This window comes from Lepisosteus platostomus, chromosome 21, assembly GCF_059453375.1.
Source record: "Lepisosteus platostomus isolate fLepPlt1 chromosome 21, fLepPlt1.hap1, whole genome shotgun sequence".
Lineage (NCBI taxonomy): Eukaryota > Metazoa > Chordata > Actinopteri > Semionotiformes > Lepisosteidae > Lepisosteus > Lepisosteus platostomus.
Genome location: NC_142631.1, coordinates 3,930,920 through 3,948,326, shown reverse-complemented (window position 1 = coordinate 3,948,326; position 17,407 = coordinate 3,930,920). Strand labels below are relative to the sequence as shown.

The 17,407-nt window shown below is 44.0% G+C and overlaps 1 protein-coding gene across 8 annotated transcripts in view; it reads right to left on the bottom strand.

Moving 5' to 3' along the window:
* Positions 1-17,407, bottom strand: part of strbp (spermatid perinuclear RNA binding protein) — a 126,340-nt gene that overhangs the window by 65,204 nt on the left and 43,729 nt on the right. For all 8 annotated transcript variants that reach the window (XR_015928946.1, XR_015928947.1, XM_088615300.1 and 5 more), the window contains one exon: positions 1,530-1,737. Coding sequence is in view for 6 of the 8 variants with exons in the window: in XM_088615300.1 (XP_088471426.1) it covers positions 1,530-1,737 (208 nt within the window). In the remaining 2 variants the exon portion in view is untranslated. The remainder of the gene's footprint in view (positions 1-1,529; positions 1,738-17,407) is intronic.

Here is a 17,407-nt window from a genome sequence, read left to right as displayed (position 1 = left end):
CCTAAGAGGAATGAGCTCGCATGGTGAACACAACTGTACTTGCTGCAGGCGTGCAGGAAATCAGAAGATGCTACGTTGGCATCTATAAGTCTTCCTTACTCCACTAGACAAAACGGGTTTCTGATCGGCTCCACGAGGACTCAGGATGCTCATTTGGAGCTCGGGGGCCTATGCCATCAGCTGGCTAAGCCCAGGCGGCAAAGCACAACTGGCCAGCCGCTGCGTCAGATGACCAGGGTGTCCTCCGCTTGTCCTTCGTCGTCACTTCCTGGTGCTGGCTTTTAAGCGAGGTGAGCGAGAGAGACCCCACTCCTCCCATCAGAGCTCAGGGGTGGGCTGCCATCGTGAAAAGAAACACGAGGTTGGAAAGCGACGGGTCTTGAAAAATCTCAAGATCCAACGAGGGGAAGACATAAGGGGGAGAGCAGGGGGAGGAAAATAGAGGGCCTGTTGTGCCGGCAACTGCCCTTGATCACAGCTGGGATGGAGAAAAGAGGATGGATCTGAAGTTGGCTTAAATTCAACTGGGGGAAAAAAAAAACTGCACCGAGCAGACAGATGCACACAGAGCTGAAGCAGACGTATCAACCCCTGAGCGGCACATGAACAGTGTGCCTTTTTTCTCCCCCCCGGACGCTTTGGTATCTCGGTTTGCAAAATGAGTCAAATCGTGCAGAACCCACGGATCTTGTATTGTTTGCGAAATCTCCTTTCAACAGTGTTTCTGATTGCATATTGAAAGCAGCCAGATAAGGCACAGCAGGTATCCCCGTGCCTACATGTACAGAAAGGACTTTCCCCATGACAGGCGGCAATAAAAAAAAAAAATCATTTTACATATACAAATACACGTACAAAAAAAAACTATCATCATTGCAATCAAACAAGCTTCCTCTTCGGAAATGTTTCACCAGTCATTAGAAAAGCACACAAAACCCTTGTGATGAGAGCCGTCAGCAGGTCTGCTAATGCAATGGATCTTGGTTCTGAATGTACTGACAGGCCCGGCAACCATCCATTTCAACTACCTGCTGAGCGAAGAATATCCATCAGGACGTCCTTATTTTATTCTCAAGAACGCCAAAGAGATCCTCACCTTTAGGCAAAATAAAAACAAACGAACTGACAAAAAAAGAAGTGGGGGGGCAGTGCGTGTAGCTCAGCCGACATCGGCGCGAGATCAAGAGCTCAAGGTCACCCGGCAGTTAACAGCAGCGCATTAAATACTGGATTCATTAGAGGATGTTATTTATGAGCGTCTTCCCCTTTTTGGCCTTTAATAATGCATGAGCTGCCGTCTCGGGAGGTGCCTTTCTGTGGTTTTAAGGTGAAGGCAATAAATCAAAACGGAACCTCTCTCACTTTTGTACCGTTGTGGGGTCCACCGCACTAAATCACCAGGATTTTACCCTGATCTGCTCCCGGCTGCAGGCAGAATCGCTGCTCTTCTCTCTGTCCTCTCATCGACGGCGTGTATGGGCAAGGTCGCACACACGTGCACACACAGCAGGGGAGAGGGGCGAACGCACCATGTTTGGGCGCTGGGCTGCGGCAGCCTGCCTTCGGCCTCCTCTTCCTCCTCGCCCTCGGGTCTCCGCGGCTGGCTCCGAGTGGTCTTCGCTGGGCGCTGCTCCCCCGGACGCAACTCCTTCATAAGCTCCCCTCCGATCTCCCCCGCCGGCTGGGATGTTCAAACAGCAAAGGAGCAGGCCCGGCACGGATCTTCCTGCACGCCACCTGGGGAGTCGGGGGGGAGAAAAGGGAAGGCCGGGAATGAGACACAGTGCCATACTTACTGCCGCATCACAAAAGCCAGAAGAAGGTAAACAGCTGCCCACGCGCCTTGCCTGCAACACTACAGACAGGGCAACCCACAGGAGGGGGAAAAAAAAAGTGAATTCCTTAAGCTTTTTTTTTTTACTATGCTGTCAGAAGCAGTGGGAGCTAGTGTGTAGAAATAGGAGGGAACCATCTTGGAAACTGTGACATTATTAAAGGTTGAACACAAGACCGCTTGCAATAGGACAGCTTGCCTTTGCTTTCCGTTCTTCATAATTCACACCATTTCCAGCTGCACTCCGGGTCTTAAATCTGGTCATTGTTCATTTAGGGGCTATTCTGGTCTGATCCAGCCAGGCAGGTGGCCCGTGTGACATGTGGAGCCGCAGTGGTATACATAATTTAGGATTTGAACAAAGTTCGGGATGAGTGGATGACTGAAGTGACACTTCCTTGCAAGCAGCCAAAGTCCCAGAATGAGAACAATCACCTGAACGGCCAGGGTATTCGCGAGCGAAGCTTCTGAAATTTGCAATTCAATGTGCAGTTTAAGAGCCATGAAAACACCACAATAACCGACTTGCATCTATGATCTGTTAATTAGTGTGAAAACGTCACTGCAATGTGAGTAGTCACTAGACCTCCAAAATAACACTGCCTTCATTTCAGTACTTTACATAAGCACGGTCATAAAACTTCAAATCAGCTGGAAACATACAAAAACCTCAATTTAAAAAAAAATACAGAAAGGATTTAACTAAAAAAATACATTTGAGATATAATGCAATCATATAATATAATGCAAAATAACCAGATGGGTCCTATCTATCTCCATAGCCACCCCTTCCGAGATGGAGATGTCGAATCGAGTCCAGATATTTTGTATAGCGCCTTTTTGTTAGCAGAAGCAAGACTCTCTGGAGTGAAGTCTGGGCTTTCAAGGGAGTGAAACGCTCTACAGTACTGACCAAGTCTTTTACAACCACAGCAGCCTAACCAGAAGCAACTACTCTCACGAATTCCAGAAAATAATAAGGAGTCTAACAAAATATGAAATAGCTACATATTTTAAGCATAAACAAAGCCAGCATATAGTGTACATATTCGTGTGTAAACGAATACAGTGAATATACTTAAAAACATTCAGCTTCTGGGCCCTCCAATAAACATTTTGATTGTCTCATCCCTAAATGCCATTGTTTATGTCCTCCAAGCGAAGTCAAGAGATCATTTCATAACACTGCTATTTCAAAACAAATGTTTAATTGGACTAACCCAGTACTGGTTCAGTACAGCATGTCTGAATTATCTGAATTCCGCCTCCCTTTCTCTGTACTGCTGAATGTACCACCTCTAACCTAGGACCCTCCAAACTCGCAAGGAGTTGCTTCCTGTACAGATCTAAGCATGGCATGAGACGATCACACACAGGTGGAGGTAAGAGTTATCTCCAGTTCCGAACTAAACTCGCTGACGCAACCTGCACGAAAATGTTAACGACCGATAGGAATATCATCATCTTTGTAAAAGCCATGCGCAGTGTTGAATTGGTCGCTGGAAACAGAACTGTTAGATCTCAGAGGAGCTGATGTATAGAGAAAGAATGAACATATTTTTCTGGCTAAACTATAGAATACTACAACTTTGACAAAGTACAGCCGATTGTCACCAGGATATAGAAAAAAAATAAAGGACAGGCATTAATGATTAAGTTAAATTAAGGCAGAAATGAATCAAATCCTACCCTAAAAACAAATTCATTTTACCATGTTCATGAAACTATTCACCTGTCCTATTTTTAAAAAAAAAATGCAACTAAAAGAGAAAAGGTGTTTTTTGCTGTAGTACAAGATATGCAGTAAAACTCGATCACTTTCTCTGCAGCTGTAGGATCAAAGCTTTTCTGCACTTCAGAATTTTCCGTTTCTTCGCGCCATTTCAGTGGAACACTAAGTGACATTCAATTTAGGGAGACGATTATGGAAATAAATTGAAACTCAAAATGACTTATTAATAATAATTTCCTTGTAATGAGAAAGACCCAATACTCGAGGGTTTTCAAATGAAAAACCCTACTGCTGTACTTTCTATAACCAAGATCTTATTCTCCAATAACAGAGAAAGGCAACTACCCAAAATGCAGAATCTGATAAAAGAGAACACTCTGGGGTCCTTCAAAAGAGTCATACAGAAAAAGAGGCAGCACTTTAAAGGGACACTGTCACAGACAGAAGTCATGAGTTTCCAACATCAGCCAATGCCGTTCACTAATGTATTACAAATAATTAACAGTTTAACAATACTTATTCGACAATACTCTCATTTATACCAGCAAGTGCCAATTAAGATTACCAGTGATTTAACTAATTGAAGACTCTCGGCCTGTAAATACTTATTTGCAAGACTCTCAATACTTTCGTTTCCGATATAAATGACTTTTTTCACAGTTCATATCAAACACGGAAAGAAGTCAGCAATACAGTCTGATTGTGTGTAGAGACCAGGAAACAAACTGAGTGCATTATATTTTAAAATTACCATTTCGCCACACAGTAATTGCTCTCATTATCGTGGATTACAAACTGTTGGGATATTGACTGCTGGACAAAAACAGCAGAAGAGGGAGAAACAATGAATACATTCTCCTTAAGAAATCCCTCAATTCAGAACAGCAAGATTTTTTGATAGACAATTGTGATTATTTTTAAAGCAAACCACTAAATAACGTGGAACCAAAAGGTATACAGGAAAAAGCACAATGACCAACGCAAAGCCAGTGGGTCCTCACTTCCTTCATTGTCTTCCTTGGCAAACAATGTGCTCGTTATCAAGCTCAGGTGACAACAGAACGTGCTCTGTGTGAAACAGATAAGTCGGTAAACTAAAGTAAATGTATACTGAGCACATCTAGGAGTCACCCCTGTGCACATTGTCATTATACAGCATGCTCTCTCAATACCACGATTGAAAGATTACCACAGTGCCTGCATACCAGGACAAGACAGAAGTCTAAGCATTTATAAACACAAGGTTCAGAAGGTTTTCCAATCCTCGTTAACTCAGACACATGACCAGTTCTAAAATTGTGAGGCCCACAAATATTTTCTGTGTGTTAAATTTCCAGCTGACTTATTAAAAGGTCTTGAAAACCGAAATAGACTGGACATCTGTTCAACGTACAATTAAAAGCCTAGTGTCTTTCTAGCAAGTTCCATTCTTTCAAGAGAATCTGCAGAGGAAATACCTTTCGTCTTTGTACAGGCCCTCTTGAAACAATGCGACTCGCAAGAAATATCCCACCAATCAATTTTTTTTTGACCGAAAAAAACCAGAACAAGACCAGATTACCAAGTCCGAGCCTGCATTGCTGCATCTTCAGAGGATAAAATCCTCTGAACGACATCTCAAGGCTAAGGCGTTCCACATTGTGTAACACTTTCCATTTTTCCCTGCTGAGTGACACCTGTGGGAGACGTGGCTCACTGAGGGTCAGGATTATGACATGTTGGTGGAAGAAGCCCAGATCAGCTTCCAGGCCGCTCTGCGGGTCCAAGCAGATGGAGGGCTTAGTCTCCAAGGACGAGTTTCACCTTCCGCCGAGCTCTCCAAAACCAAAATTACAAAGGGAGGGGAAAAAAAAAACAAGGCAAAAAAACCTCTGAAGAACAAACGGGCAGTCGCTACAGAGATCACAGCAGCTGGAATCCTGCACCTTTTCAAATCCTGCTCCAGCCCGAAGCCATGCCTAAATCAGCTGATCGCGAACACTCCAATTATTTTAATAGAATAAAAATACATTACTTTTTTATCGAAAACATGCACTACTATTATTCAGATCAGTGCTGTATTCTCGTCATATTGGCAGAATGAACAAAGAAATGACTAACAGACCTAATAATAATACACTTATAGAGCGCTTTCCTTAACCCTCCACTCAAAGCGCTTTACAGGTAATGGGGAATCCCACTCCCACCACCAGTGTGCAGCCCCACCTGGATGATGCGACAGCAGCCAGAGTGTGCCAGTCCTCTCCCCACACACCAGCTCTCAGTGGGGTGGAGAGTTCAGAGATGGGGATTATTAGGAGGCCATGACTGGTGAAGGCCAGGGGGAAATTTGGCCAGGACAACAAGGTTACACCCCTACTCTTTTCGAAAAACGCCCTGGGATTTTTAATGACCACGGACAGTCAGGACCTTAGTTTTTGGACTCGGCCGAAAGACAGCACCTTTATTACAGTATAATGTCCCCATCACTACACTGGGGCATTAGGACCCACACAGACCGCAGGGTGAGCGCCCCCTACTGGTCCCACTAACACCTCTTCCAGCAGCAACCCTAGCTTTCCCCAGGAGGTCTCCCATCCAGGTACTGGCTAGGCTCACACCTGCTGAGCTGCAGTGGGGCTGGCAGGTGTGAGCTGCAGGATGATATATCTGCTGGCTGCTGACAAGACCGGAGTGGGATCTGCACCCTCTCGTCTGTTGGGGCAGGTATTTTTTCGGGAGGGGTCTGTACTTTTCGGCTGCATAGAGGCGATTTCCCCGATGCAGCTGTCCAGTCAGTAAGAAGATGGACACTACGGTTAGGGCACCTTCTTCTTGTAACCCTCCTCATAAGGGACAAGCACAGCAGACCTGAAAAAGTCCTGCTCAATTACAGCTACAAAAAAAAAAAAAAACATTTCAGCCTTAGCCAAAGTGCACAACAACACCACACATCCAAAAAGAGATCAGCAAACACCAGAGTCTGCAAAAGTGTTTAATCTAATTAAAAATACATTGGGGGAAAAGAAACGTATTTATACCAAATTGATGTGTTTAGAGGTACTGTGAACAAACTGCCTTGATTGCTTTTTTTCCACATACTGGGTAAGATTTATATATCATATAGTCTGGCAAACAACAGTGATGCTATCCTGAGCCTCACGTTCGCTTCAACTCAGGGTGGAGGACAGGCGATGGTGGGGAAGTATTTTGCACTACAGGCAGGTGGTTGATTGGTTTAAAAAAAAACCACATAACTGCACGCAGCTACAGTAAATAGGAAGTAGGTCTCAGTACAGCAGGCATTGAACAGAAAGCTTCAAACCTTCATGCCCCAAACAAAAATAACCTGTAGAATTCCAAAAAAGAGAAAACATCCCTGCAAAAATAGTACAGTAATCTGTAATTAGTCCTGGACAGTAATTGAAATGCAGTTAAAGCAGCATTTTGTATTCATCTGCAGGTTATGAAAGATTTAAGCACGGAAACTTATTTCACACACTTAACACGTAATGTAAATCAGACAGGAAACCAGCTGATCAGACCACAAGCTGAAAACCACTAATGCAAAACCCAGAAAAGGCAGAAATAAGCCGAATAGCTGGCCCTTTTCAGGTCTGACGTGTAAAATGACTTTTGTTCTCTCACTTGTTCTTGATCTCCGCGGGGGAAACTTACAAAGGCGTTTTAAGGAGGCAGACTGCACGGCAAATTCTTCTTTTCCCCAAAGATGGGCGTTGCATGCAGCTCCGACGACCGTTATCATTGCACAAGGCAGTCACAGCCTTCGACATCCTTTTATCACATTCAAATTGAGCCAGAATACTACAGATAGGGGAGCCAGAAGCTCCCCCACACCATCTTTACAGCTCTTGTGTAAATTTTGCCCACTAAAGTCATTCGCATCTCCACCCTTTTAGTATTCAACACTGTTGGCGTTAACGGTATGCGAGTATGTCTAGATTTTGCCTACCAAAAGCTTAAAACACAAAGTTGGCCCAGTCCAACAGATTATCCTGACAGTCAGCAGAAAGCAAAACCGCAGGACTGACAGGTTAGTGCCAGCACTACAGAAGTACTGCAGCGTGCGATATTTAATAAAGACTCCATTTGTCATTTGAGATGTTAAGGCAGTTTCAATGTATTATCCGTTACGCACGATAACTTTTATAGCACTTTCAAACATTACTGACACATGGTAGGCCTGCTTTAAAAAAAACCCAACAAAATAACCTCATCAATCTGCATTCACTCAATGAGGCGGCCTAAATATACCTATTAATTGTCTTCAAGAGGACTAGCAATAAAAGCTATGTACTGGAGATGGCACAGGCAGCAGAAGGCGCCCTACAGAATCGTTATCTTGTTCATCTAAACACAACAAAATCCTCTCCTCCACAGGACTTTCTTTTGGGTTGGAAACCACGTTCTGGAATAAAACTCATGTTCATGTAAACATCAGAGCTAAAAAGCTTGAAAAGGCCCACCGGAGAGATCGGAGGATTAAGGTTCACCTTCAGATATAAAACAATCAGTTTTTACAAAAGGGGAAAGTGGAACTCCAAAAGACCAAACCAAATAACCTGGGATCATTGTAATCTGCTGTCACTTTATGTACACAATCTTATCAGCTTGATAAAACAGGAGAGGCACTGAAAACATGATTTGGCGGTGAAGTCATTTTGGTTTCTCCCCAGTACTGTATTTAAGTTCACCTGATAAGGCAGCCCTCAAAGAAAAACTCGCATTTCTGATAAACCTGACCAAACATTAGCTTGTACCTGAACATGGATTATTAGGGCAGGCAGCACAAAATGCTAGTAAGTGATTCCGCACCAATAAACATGAATTCTTTATTTTCTGGCAACTGCACTTACAAAACTCAGTCCACAAGCCTTTTCAATATGTATTTAGCAACCTCAGGAGCTACAGGAATGAATGGCTAATTCATTTGAGCTGCGCTCTTAATTACAGAACGAGGCCTTTAAAGTATTCGTAAAACATTGTGGGGCTGCTAGACTTCATTTAATTACACACATAGCTCTTATGAAAAACACATCTGGTGTAACTTTTAGAACAATAAGGCAGACTGTCAGTGGCAGCAGAAAAATAGCAGCCTTCTGTTAGGACTGTTACCATCTTTAATAACAAAAACAAAGACAGGGACTCATTTCAGCAGCTTCTTCAAAAACAAGACCTTTCTCTGTACCTTTTTTAAGGAAAAAAAAAAACAATGTGGGAAGCCGATTTACAGAATAATTGGATGGTTTTGGTCAGCCCCTGCCCCCGAGATGTAAAAAAAAAGAGCCATCAAGTAAAACACACCTTTCCAATCGAAGCAGTGCTCAGTTAGCGACATCACAATTTATTTCCCCATTATTCTGCACGTCAAACAGCGGGCCAGGTGCTGGTAATGACAGCATCTTGCTGCTGTCTCCTGCAAAGAACTTCAAAACAATAGCGGGAACCTGATTAATTATTTCCAAATGAGTTTTCAGCGGCTTTATTTGTCCCAGCTGCACGTGGCAGGGTTCAAAGCGCTTTGGGATCCTTCAGGATGAAAAGAGCAATACAAACGTGACTAATTATTATTAATATTGAATGGCAGAGCGGACTCCTCATGCTTTCCTTCTGCTGAACCGGAGGTTAAGCACATATGTGTGGTTTACCAGGGACCAAGAACGTGTATACAGGATTCTAATGAAGCCGGCTCCTGTGACCAAGATCCCCGTAATTAAACAATTCAAAATGAGCGCCACTTGGCGGACGGACTGCAACACTGAACCTGGAGACCCTTGAAAAGTTGCGTTGGGGCCAGTCGAACTTCGCCCTGGACTACAAACACTAGAGGATGAGGTTCACAGCAGTTTTCCCACATAACGTGGCACGTGTAAAGCTCAGCAAACAATCTGAATGAACAGGAGGAGTAGAGGAAGCCCAGAGCATGGATTAGGATTCTGGATTGCCTGATCAGGGAGGGGGCAGGGGTTCAAATCTTGAGTGGGAAAACGCTGCTGTACCCTTGGGCAAAAATACCCAGAATGCTCTGGCAAATACAACAGTACAGATACCAAGATTTGCGTAGGATGAAAAGACCGGCAATACAAATATCTGTACGTCTCTTTGGATAAAAGGTCCAGCCGAGGAAATACTTTAACCTAGAGGTAGGAAATATACTTTTTAATGAAAAAAGTCACATCAAAACAGTTCAGGTGGGTAGCTGCGCCAGCATGCGTAGGCTGCAAAGGAACAACAGGTTTATTCCATGCTGAAAAAGAAAAGAAAGAAAACGCAATGTTTCGGCTGTGGAAGAAGAGTCCCCAGCCGAAACGTTGTATTTTCCCCACATCAAAACAGTACTTCAGCTACAATTATGAAAGAGCAATTGTGCTGTTTTTTCCCCCACTTTATTATCATTTTTATAAATATGAAAAATAAAACTGGCTATATAGTGTTCTTTTGCTAATTGCTTTATTTCCCCTACTGAAAAGGGAAATTAAGAAATGGGTTCTGAAGTACCGCACTGTGCTCCCCAGAGTCTTCCAAAGGAAAGGCATCGACTTCAAGGTTCTAGTCTAAAATAATAGATTTGTACTGACTTTCAAGAACGAGAATCAAATCACGTCTTACAAGGACTGGTCCTGGGAGTGCATCTCACAGAAAATAATCCAGGTCCCTCACAGCTTCAAATGGATTACTAATGAGATGTAACACACAGACCCTTAGTATGTCCACAAAACCAGTTTTGTTTCAAAGTAAGCACTGTAAATGAGGAGAATTTAACTCCATGTAGTCAATGCAGTAAAGACGTTCAGATATATTATTGTTCAGTTGTGTGGGAATTTGCTCGCACAACACCGACTGCAAAGGCAAACAGGACAAACTGAACTAAAGTTGGGGATAAACAAGTTATTTTTAAAACGAGTCCAATGAAAGATTTCACACGTTTATTTCTCCCTGTTATTTGACATCTAGAGGTAATTTACCAGTGATACAATAAACCCCAAAAGTGTAGTTCGATACCACACAACAAGCAGGCTGGGTGGCAAGTGGAACAGTGGTGAGCATTGCTTCCTCGCAGTGCTGGAGTTCAATTCCAGACCTGAGAGGCTGTCACGTTTGTGTGGGATTCCTGCAGGGGCTCCAGTTTTCCTAAAACAGTCCTAAAACACACTGGTAGTTAAACTGGCTTCTGGGAAAAGTGGCCCTGGTGTGAGTGTCTATGTGCGTGTGCCCTATGACAGACGGGCGTCCTGTCCAGGGTGTAGCCTGCCTTGTGCCCTTTGCTTGCTGAGCTAGGCTCTGGCTCCCTCGTGACCCTGAAATGGATGAAGCGGTTCGAAAACGGGATGGATGGATCAAGCAAGTCCTGGAATTCAATCTTTTGCATGAGGCCAGCGCTGCAGAAACGCACCGGACCACTGCACTAACAACACTGAAGGAGCAAAGAATTAGGACAGCAGGAGCACAGAGCAGCACAACACCCCGCAGTGTCTACAATAATCCCAGAATCCTCCTGCCTGACAGAACTACACAGATCCATTAGGCCACTGTTCAGACTGAGCAAACCAGGAAGTGGAAAATGACTGGATGTAGAGTTTCTGCATCTGCCTTCCTGTAAGTGAAAAATCCTTGGATCTCCAGGCACACAAAGCTGTTTCTTTCGTTACTCTTCCCGAAGCACCAACTAGAATCGGTCCCGCTGTACCCTGTGATGGCGTCAAGGGCCTCAGCCAGCAGAAAACCCCACCAGAGGACCAATCGAGTCAGCCGTTTTCTGCGGCCTCACCATCTCTGTGGATCAGTACCGACATTCTGCCAAACAGCCTCGCAGAGCTGGCCTGTTAGCCTACACTCACAGATGGGAACATAGGCTTCCTATCAGGATATGAAAGTTTTAAGGACTGGACGCGGTGCAAAAAGCAGAATTACATTAGAACGTTTCATATTTATGATAAGGAAGACAAGGCCATTCGTCTCGCCAACAATAGCCCACTTGGGAGCTAGCAACTACCAACAAGAGTTAACTAACAAACTAACGAGGATCCCATCGTGCGTTTCTGGAAAGAAGCCCAATTATTGGCTTCAAGTGCCACAGAAGCGAGAGAAACCACTTGATCTAGTGTTTGGTTTTACAATTCTTCCCAAAATGATGAAAACTCACCACTATCCAGCTAGGGGTTCAGATAAAAAAAAAGATGGGCCTCGCAGACACCTGATACTCCTCGAACTGTACAGCATTCACACCTCTGCGGAGGCTGACGGCTTAAACGCCCATACGACCCCAGTTAGCAGACGGGCCAGGTTACATCCGAACACGCGCGGAGACTCATTTGGCCCGCCCAGCTCATTTCAGCGCGGGAAGCGAACTGATCTGAGGATTTCAACTCGGCCATTTCTTGGAGCCAGGATACCGGCTTCGACAGCCTGGCCAGGCAGCTCGTTCCCAGACACCCACAGCACGCGCGATTCTTGATCCGTGCAGCTTCCCAAATCACGTTGCTTCCCTCAATCTAATTAGGTGCATTGTCCGCCTTCCCAATTTCACACATCAGGAAGCAAAATGGCAGGACGGTCTCCGTGTCCTTAGAAGACGGCATAAGTTCCAGTCATTAGTGAAGCATTAAAGGGACACCCAGGGGCAGGGCAGCTGGGAGATTCCTGAATAACGGGAGGAAAAACACAACCTCAACAGACTCATTCATCCTGAGGAAGTCATTTTGCTCGCCGAGCATCACTGATGCTCGTCTTGAAACAATTACGCAGCTTAACCTATTGATAAGAGGACAAAGCAATGGTTTACTTGATCTGCTAAAGCAGATGCTTTCATGCCCTGCTGCTATCTTGACCAAACTAAAGAAGCGACACTCATCTGGAAGTAAAATGCTCCTGTTGGTATGCTCTCCTCTTCTAAGCAGGGCTCGGGCTGGAAAACGAGGGCTGGGGATTCTCTTGGATAATCAGTGAGGGAGTTTTCAGGCCTTTCCTCCCGGCTGCTCTGTATTCCTGCTCTTACACAAACAAGCATCTGCTCAACAAGTATTTTCAACAGGCACCTCTTGAAACGAAGCGCACACTCAAGGCAAACACATGATCCTTAATCTACGGATTTTCCCCAAGGGCTTTAGAAAACCTTTCCACATATTTTGAGACAGTGACTCAAGTCAGAAAGTTATTTCCAAATTAGATTTAGGAACATTTCCCCTAAAAAAAAGACAGTGTGGTATGCATTAAAGCCCAGATTATTCAGTTTCAATTTTGCTATAGGTATACATACAATCAGTGTGAATCCAAGAATAATCTCAAGTCTGAAATGCTGGATTCTGTGCTTCCCTGGAAATTAATTTCCATAATTTTAAATTTGCCTGCTGACAGATATAATAATCAAGCCAAGTAGCCCGTCTGATAGGAAGCTAAATGATTTAAGGCCCTTGTCCAGCTACTTCTTGAAAGAAGCCAGAGTACAGGCAACACAGCTGGGTATCACGTTCCACGCCACCCTTTCTGTAAAGAAGTACATACTGCTTGAAGCATTAAATGTACTTCAGCACAGTGATCAGAAGTCATGATTAGAAGGCTGAATTGCCAATTCAACGACAAGGACTACTCAATTCATGTGTAGTCGCTCCAGATTTGAAAGTCATGGGAATACCCAGAGGGAAAACATTAAACCATGTTGCTCATTGTTCCACCAGTATTTCTATCACAGATACACACCCAGACGCCCCACCAGGGGCTGGCAATGAAAAGGCGAGTTGTTCATGCTAAGCCAAGAGCCGGCCTTTGATGTTTCAGTGGCTCCCTACTGCATCTGCCTTCTCGTACATTTTAAAGCAAGACTTCTCGCAAGTCAGACGCTCCGGAGAGAGATGCATTCTCCGCGTCGCCCTCGCACCCACCCGGGCGACGGCTACCTCACACGAGGCGCACGGATTCAGCCCTGGGCTAATTCGGGATGTTGCAGACCTCCGGAAACGCTTGCTGTAAATATGTTCTGGAAGTCTCGCTGTTGACGGGAGGTTTCCCATGAGACTGACGTGAGAAAAGGAGTTAAAAAGAAGAGCAGCCTCCTTTCAGAGAGACGGCAGTATATTCCGACAGTTGACTTTGGCTGCCAAGACGCTGCAGTTTTTCACAGACCCCAGACGGGGTCTACAATGCAGCTGGGGACCACAGCCACACACTCTCAGCAGAGGCACAATGACCACAGCCCTGTCTCCCCTCTCTTTGCGTTCTGAGGGGGGGGTCAAGCGGCGTTCTGTTTAGGACTTAAATCACTGTCGCTCTACAGAACCCAGGAACACCTCTGGGAGCGCTGGCTGTCTGGCTGCAGGGAAAAAGAGGGTAAAAGACAATCCCATCTTTGGACTGTGCCTCCACGCTCACGCCATACAATAGTGTTTGACTGAAAAGACCATGACTGTTCGCTGAGCTGTAAGGAGTATGGAGTACAAAGACATCCAACTTTTTAAGCCTCTTCTGCATTTTAGCAGCAATTCTTAAATCCCACAGCATTAGGCTATTTTGAACAACTCTTAAAATAACTGAGCTATCGTGATCCAGAAGGAGCTAGTGATTAATCTGAGAACGGTGCTCAGGTCCACACACGTAATCAAGTGACTCTTTCTCCCCGTTAAGGACGTGTTTTGGGACCCTGCCTGAGGCAACGTGGAATGTACGAACGTGACCTAGAGGAATGAGGGAGATGATTCCACCACACCAGGTCAAAACATTCAGCTGCCTTGCTAATCATTTGGTTCAGAAGTCAGATAACCTTTTTTGTTGAGGTGGCAATCAGATGCTGATTGAAAAGGCACTATAAAACTTGCAGGACCCCGGTCCTTGAGGGCCAGAGTTGACCATCCCTTTTGTTAATCTCACATGGATTGTGCTCCAATTTCTGAGTCTTACGGTGTACATTTACACCTCTCATTTTATTGCTTGTTTCTTAAAAAAAACAGCCTCTGGGGAAAACGAGTCCTACAGTAATTGATTTCTTGGTACTCATTTAGAAAGATAGCTTAAGCTAACTTAGAGCTACTCTATAGTTGCATTACACTAACTATAAAGTTGCTTCACTTAATACACTACACTTATATCTCATGGCATGGCATCAGATTCCAAACAGCTGCATGAATTTCATCCCGTGAAATGTTGGCATATTTACAATACATATCCTTTAACCTGACCAAAGTCAATCAATCCATAACCTCATTAGCATCATGACATAGGATATCTGCAGAGAGATGTTTCCATAAGCAAAGATGCCATAAAAGAAAAAGAAATAGTGCCCCAAAACACATAAGTGCTTATGGAAAGGCTGAAAAACAGATTGAGGCTTTAGCTATTTAAGGAGGGAAAAGAGTGAAAAACATAAGCCACAAAGTCAAATTATCCCTACAACTTCTGAAAATTCTCCAGTATAGAAAACCCAAAGCTGTGCAAGACCAGCCTACTGAGCGTGTGTTCAGCTGCCCCGTGGACAGATAAAAACCAAAATACATTCATCCATCTTCTAACCTCTTGCAATTCAGAGCCTGAGCCTTTGGCAAGCAAAGGGCACAAGGCAGAATACACCCTAGATGGGATACCAGCGTATCACAGGACAGAGAGACAGAGGACATACTCACACCAGGGCCAGTTTTTCCAGAAGCCAATTAACCTTCCAGTATGTCTTTGGGCTATGGGTGGGAACCGTGGAGGAGGAAACCCACAGAAAGATGGGGAGAGTGTACAGAACCCATGCTGACAGCACCCCGGAGCCCCAGAGATATGAGACAACAATGCTAACCACTGTGTTACTGTGGCATCCACAGTATATTCAACAGACCCCCAAATATTTGCTCCACATAACTCCGATTTCCAAACGGTGATTCAAAGTGAAGGGGGAACATCCGACACCTTCAACTCGTAAAAGCAGGGTGGTGTGAAACAAAACCGCCACGCTGAAGAATTTAAAACAGACTGGGAAAGAAGTTATTTCACTGAAAAAAAACAAAGCTAGGAGGTTCATTTCTTTGGTCAGTCTACTGGAGTTTTAAACCTCATCAGGTTTTGCAGACGCGCAGAGATGAGGAAAACAATGAAGAAATTAAAGCTTCCATGAATTCAAAGTCTTACAAAAAATAAAGAAGCTCCTATCTCTATTTAGAAAAATCAATCGTTTGTATGTTATTTAAAATAAATCAAAACAAAAAAGCAGTCTGTGGCCGTCGAGCAGCCTTCTTCCCAGCTCCAGAAAATGTGTCCTCAAGTCGGTGAATAAAAATGAGTTAAGGAGACATTTCTCATGGTGAGCAGCATTTAATTGACGTTCTTTTTCTACTTCGCTCCAAGTTCAGAGTATCTTAACTGCACTGTTATTTCCCAATTTCACACTAAGGATGTGTCAGGAAATCAAGATGACTTGAAGTTCTTCTCTGCCAAGACATCCTGCAATTAACACACTTCAGGTTTTCAGGTAGTATGACAGTTAAATATAATGCAGAAAAAAAAACGGATCAAAACATTTAAGGATTAGTCATAAGTATTCCAAGTCAAATCCATCAATGCAAATACAGTTCTGAAATGTCACTAGACAAATTAGGAATCCCCCCTCAAGAGCAGAGCTCTCCTGGATCCTTCCTCTGACCAGCCCTGGTGAAAACTAGTGAACTGCACAGCTCAATCCCAGCACGTTTCTTCCCTCATCACAAGTTCGAGTGATTGTGAGCACTCTCGGGGGGGTGCCACAGAACTGAGACATATTTTTCAATTCCATACAAGGTGCTTTATTAGCATGGCTGATGGGTATAATCAGTGTTGCCAAAGCAAATAAAAATTCACATGGAACAAAACAACAACAAAAAAATCTACAGACATCTGCAACAAAGACATATCATAGAATATTTACATATACTGTAAACATATTGAGCATTATTGGGAGACAGACTCACTGTTCCTCAGGCTGTGACAGGAGATCACATACTGGGCTGCCAGTTCAACTGAGTTCCCTCCTGCCTCTCCCAGTAGGATTAAGACCTGTTGTGATTCTGGCAGGTGTGGGAACTCTGGGACTAGATTTCTGAATTTAGGGATGATTTTTCTCTAATATACCTTTTCCTTCGTGAGCATCAAGAAAGCATAACAAACATATTTACAGTATACACAGTATAAGAGATCTGTGCTTCCTAGATTCGTGGCCGTGTGATTTCGCTAATCTCCGTGCTTCCCAAATCCCCAAACTCTGCAATGCCCTGGAAATGGAGATGAACCCCAGTGAGCACTTTCTATCCTTATTCTGCTTTCAGAAAAGCATCTTAGGCAGCCCACATTGTCCAAACGTCCAAATATCAAAACACATGATCAAGAGGAAGGTAATGGACTTGTTTGGCTTCTAATAGCATATAGGCATAAGGATCTCGTGAAACCAGTTACTGGAGGTAATGGTTTCCAATTGCATGGAGGGGCAGTTCCATTCAGACACCACCTGTTGTGTAAAGAAGGCTCTTAGTCCTAAATGTATTCTCGAATTTCTGCTTCTACATTCTGCTACTAGTTTCATTGTTGTTGAATTAATCCATCAAGTTCAATCTGTCAAGGTTTCAGAATTTAGAATACTTGTTTCTAGACACCCTGTTCCAAAATGAAGAGATTCAGCCGAGTTTAAATGTGCATGGCGTTCCTTTTTAATATCCTACAAGGTGCCAGTGTTAACCTCATGCTGATTCTGTCTGTTCCATGCACAGCACAGCGCAGGTGTATATTGCAGGGCAAGACATCTGTTTATTTAGGTCTAGTGTCTGTATGACAGCTAATCGGTTTTCCATACAAAGCATCGTGGGCCCTTTGAGAAGGACATGAATTACACTATCAGCTTCTCA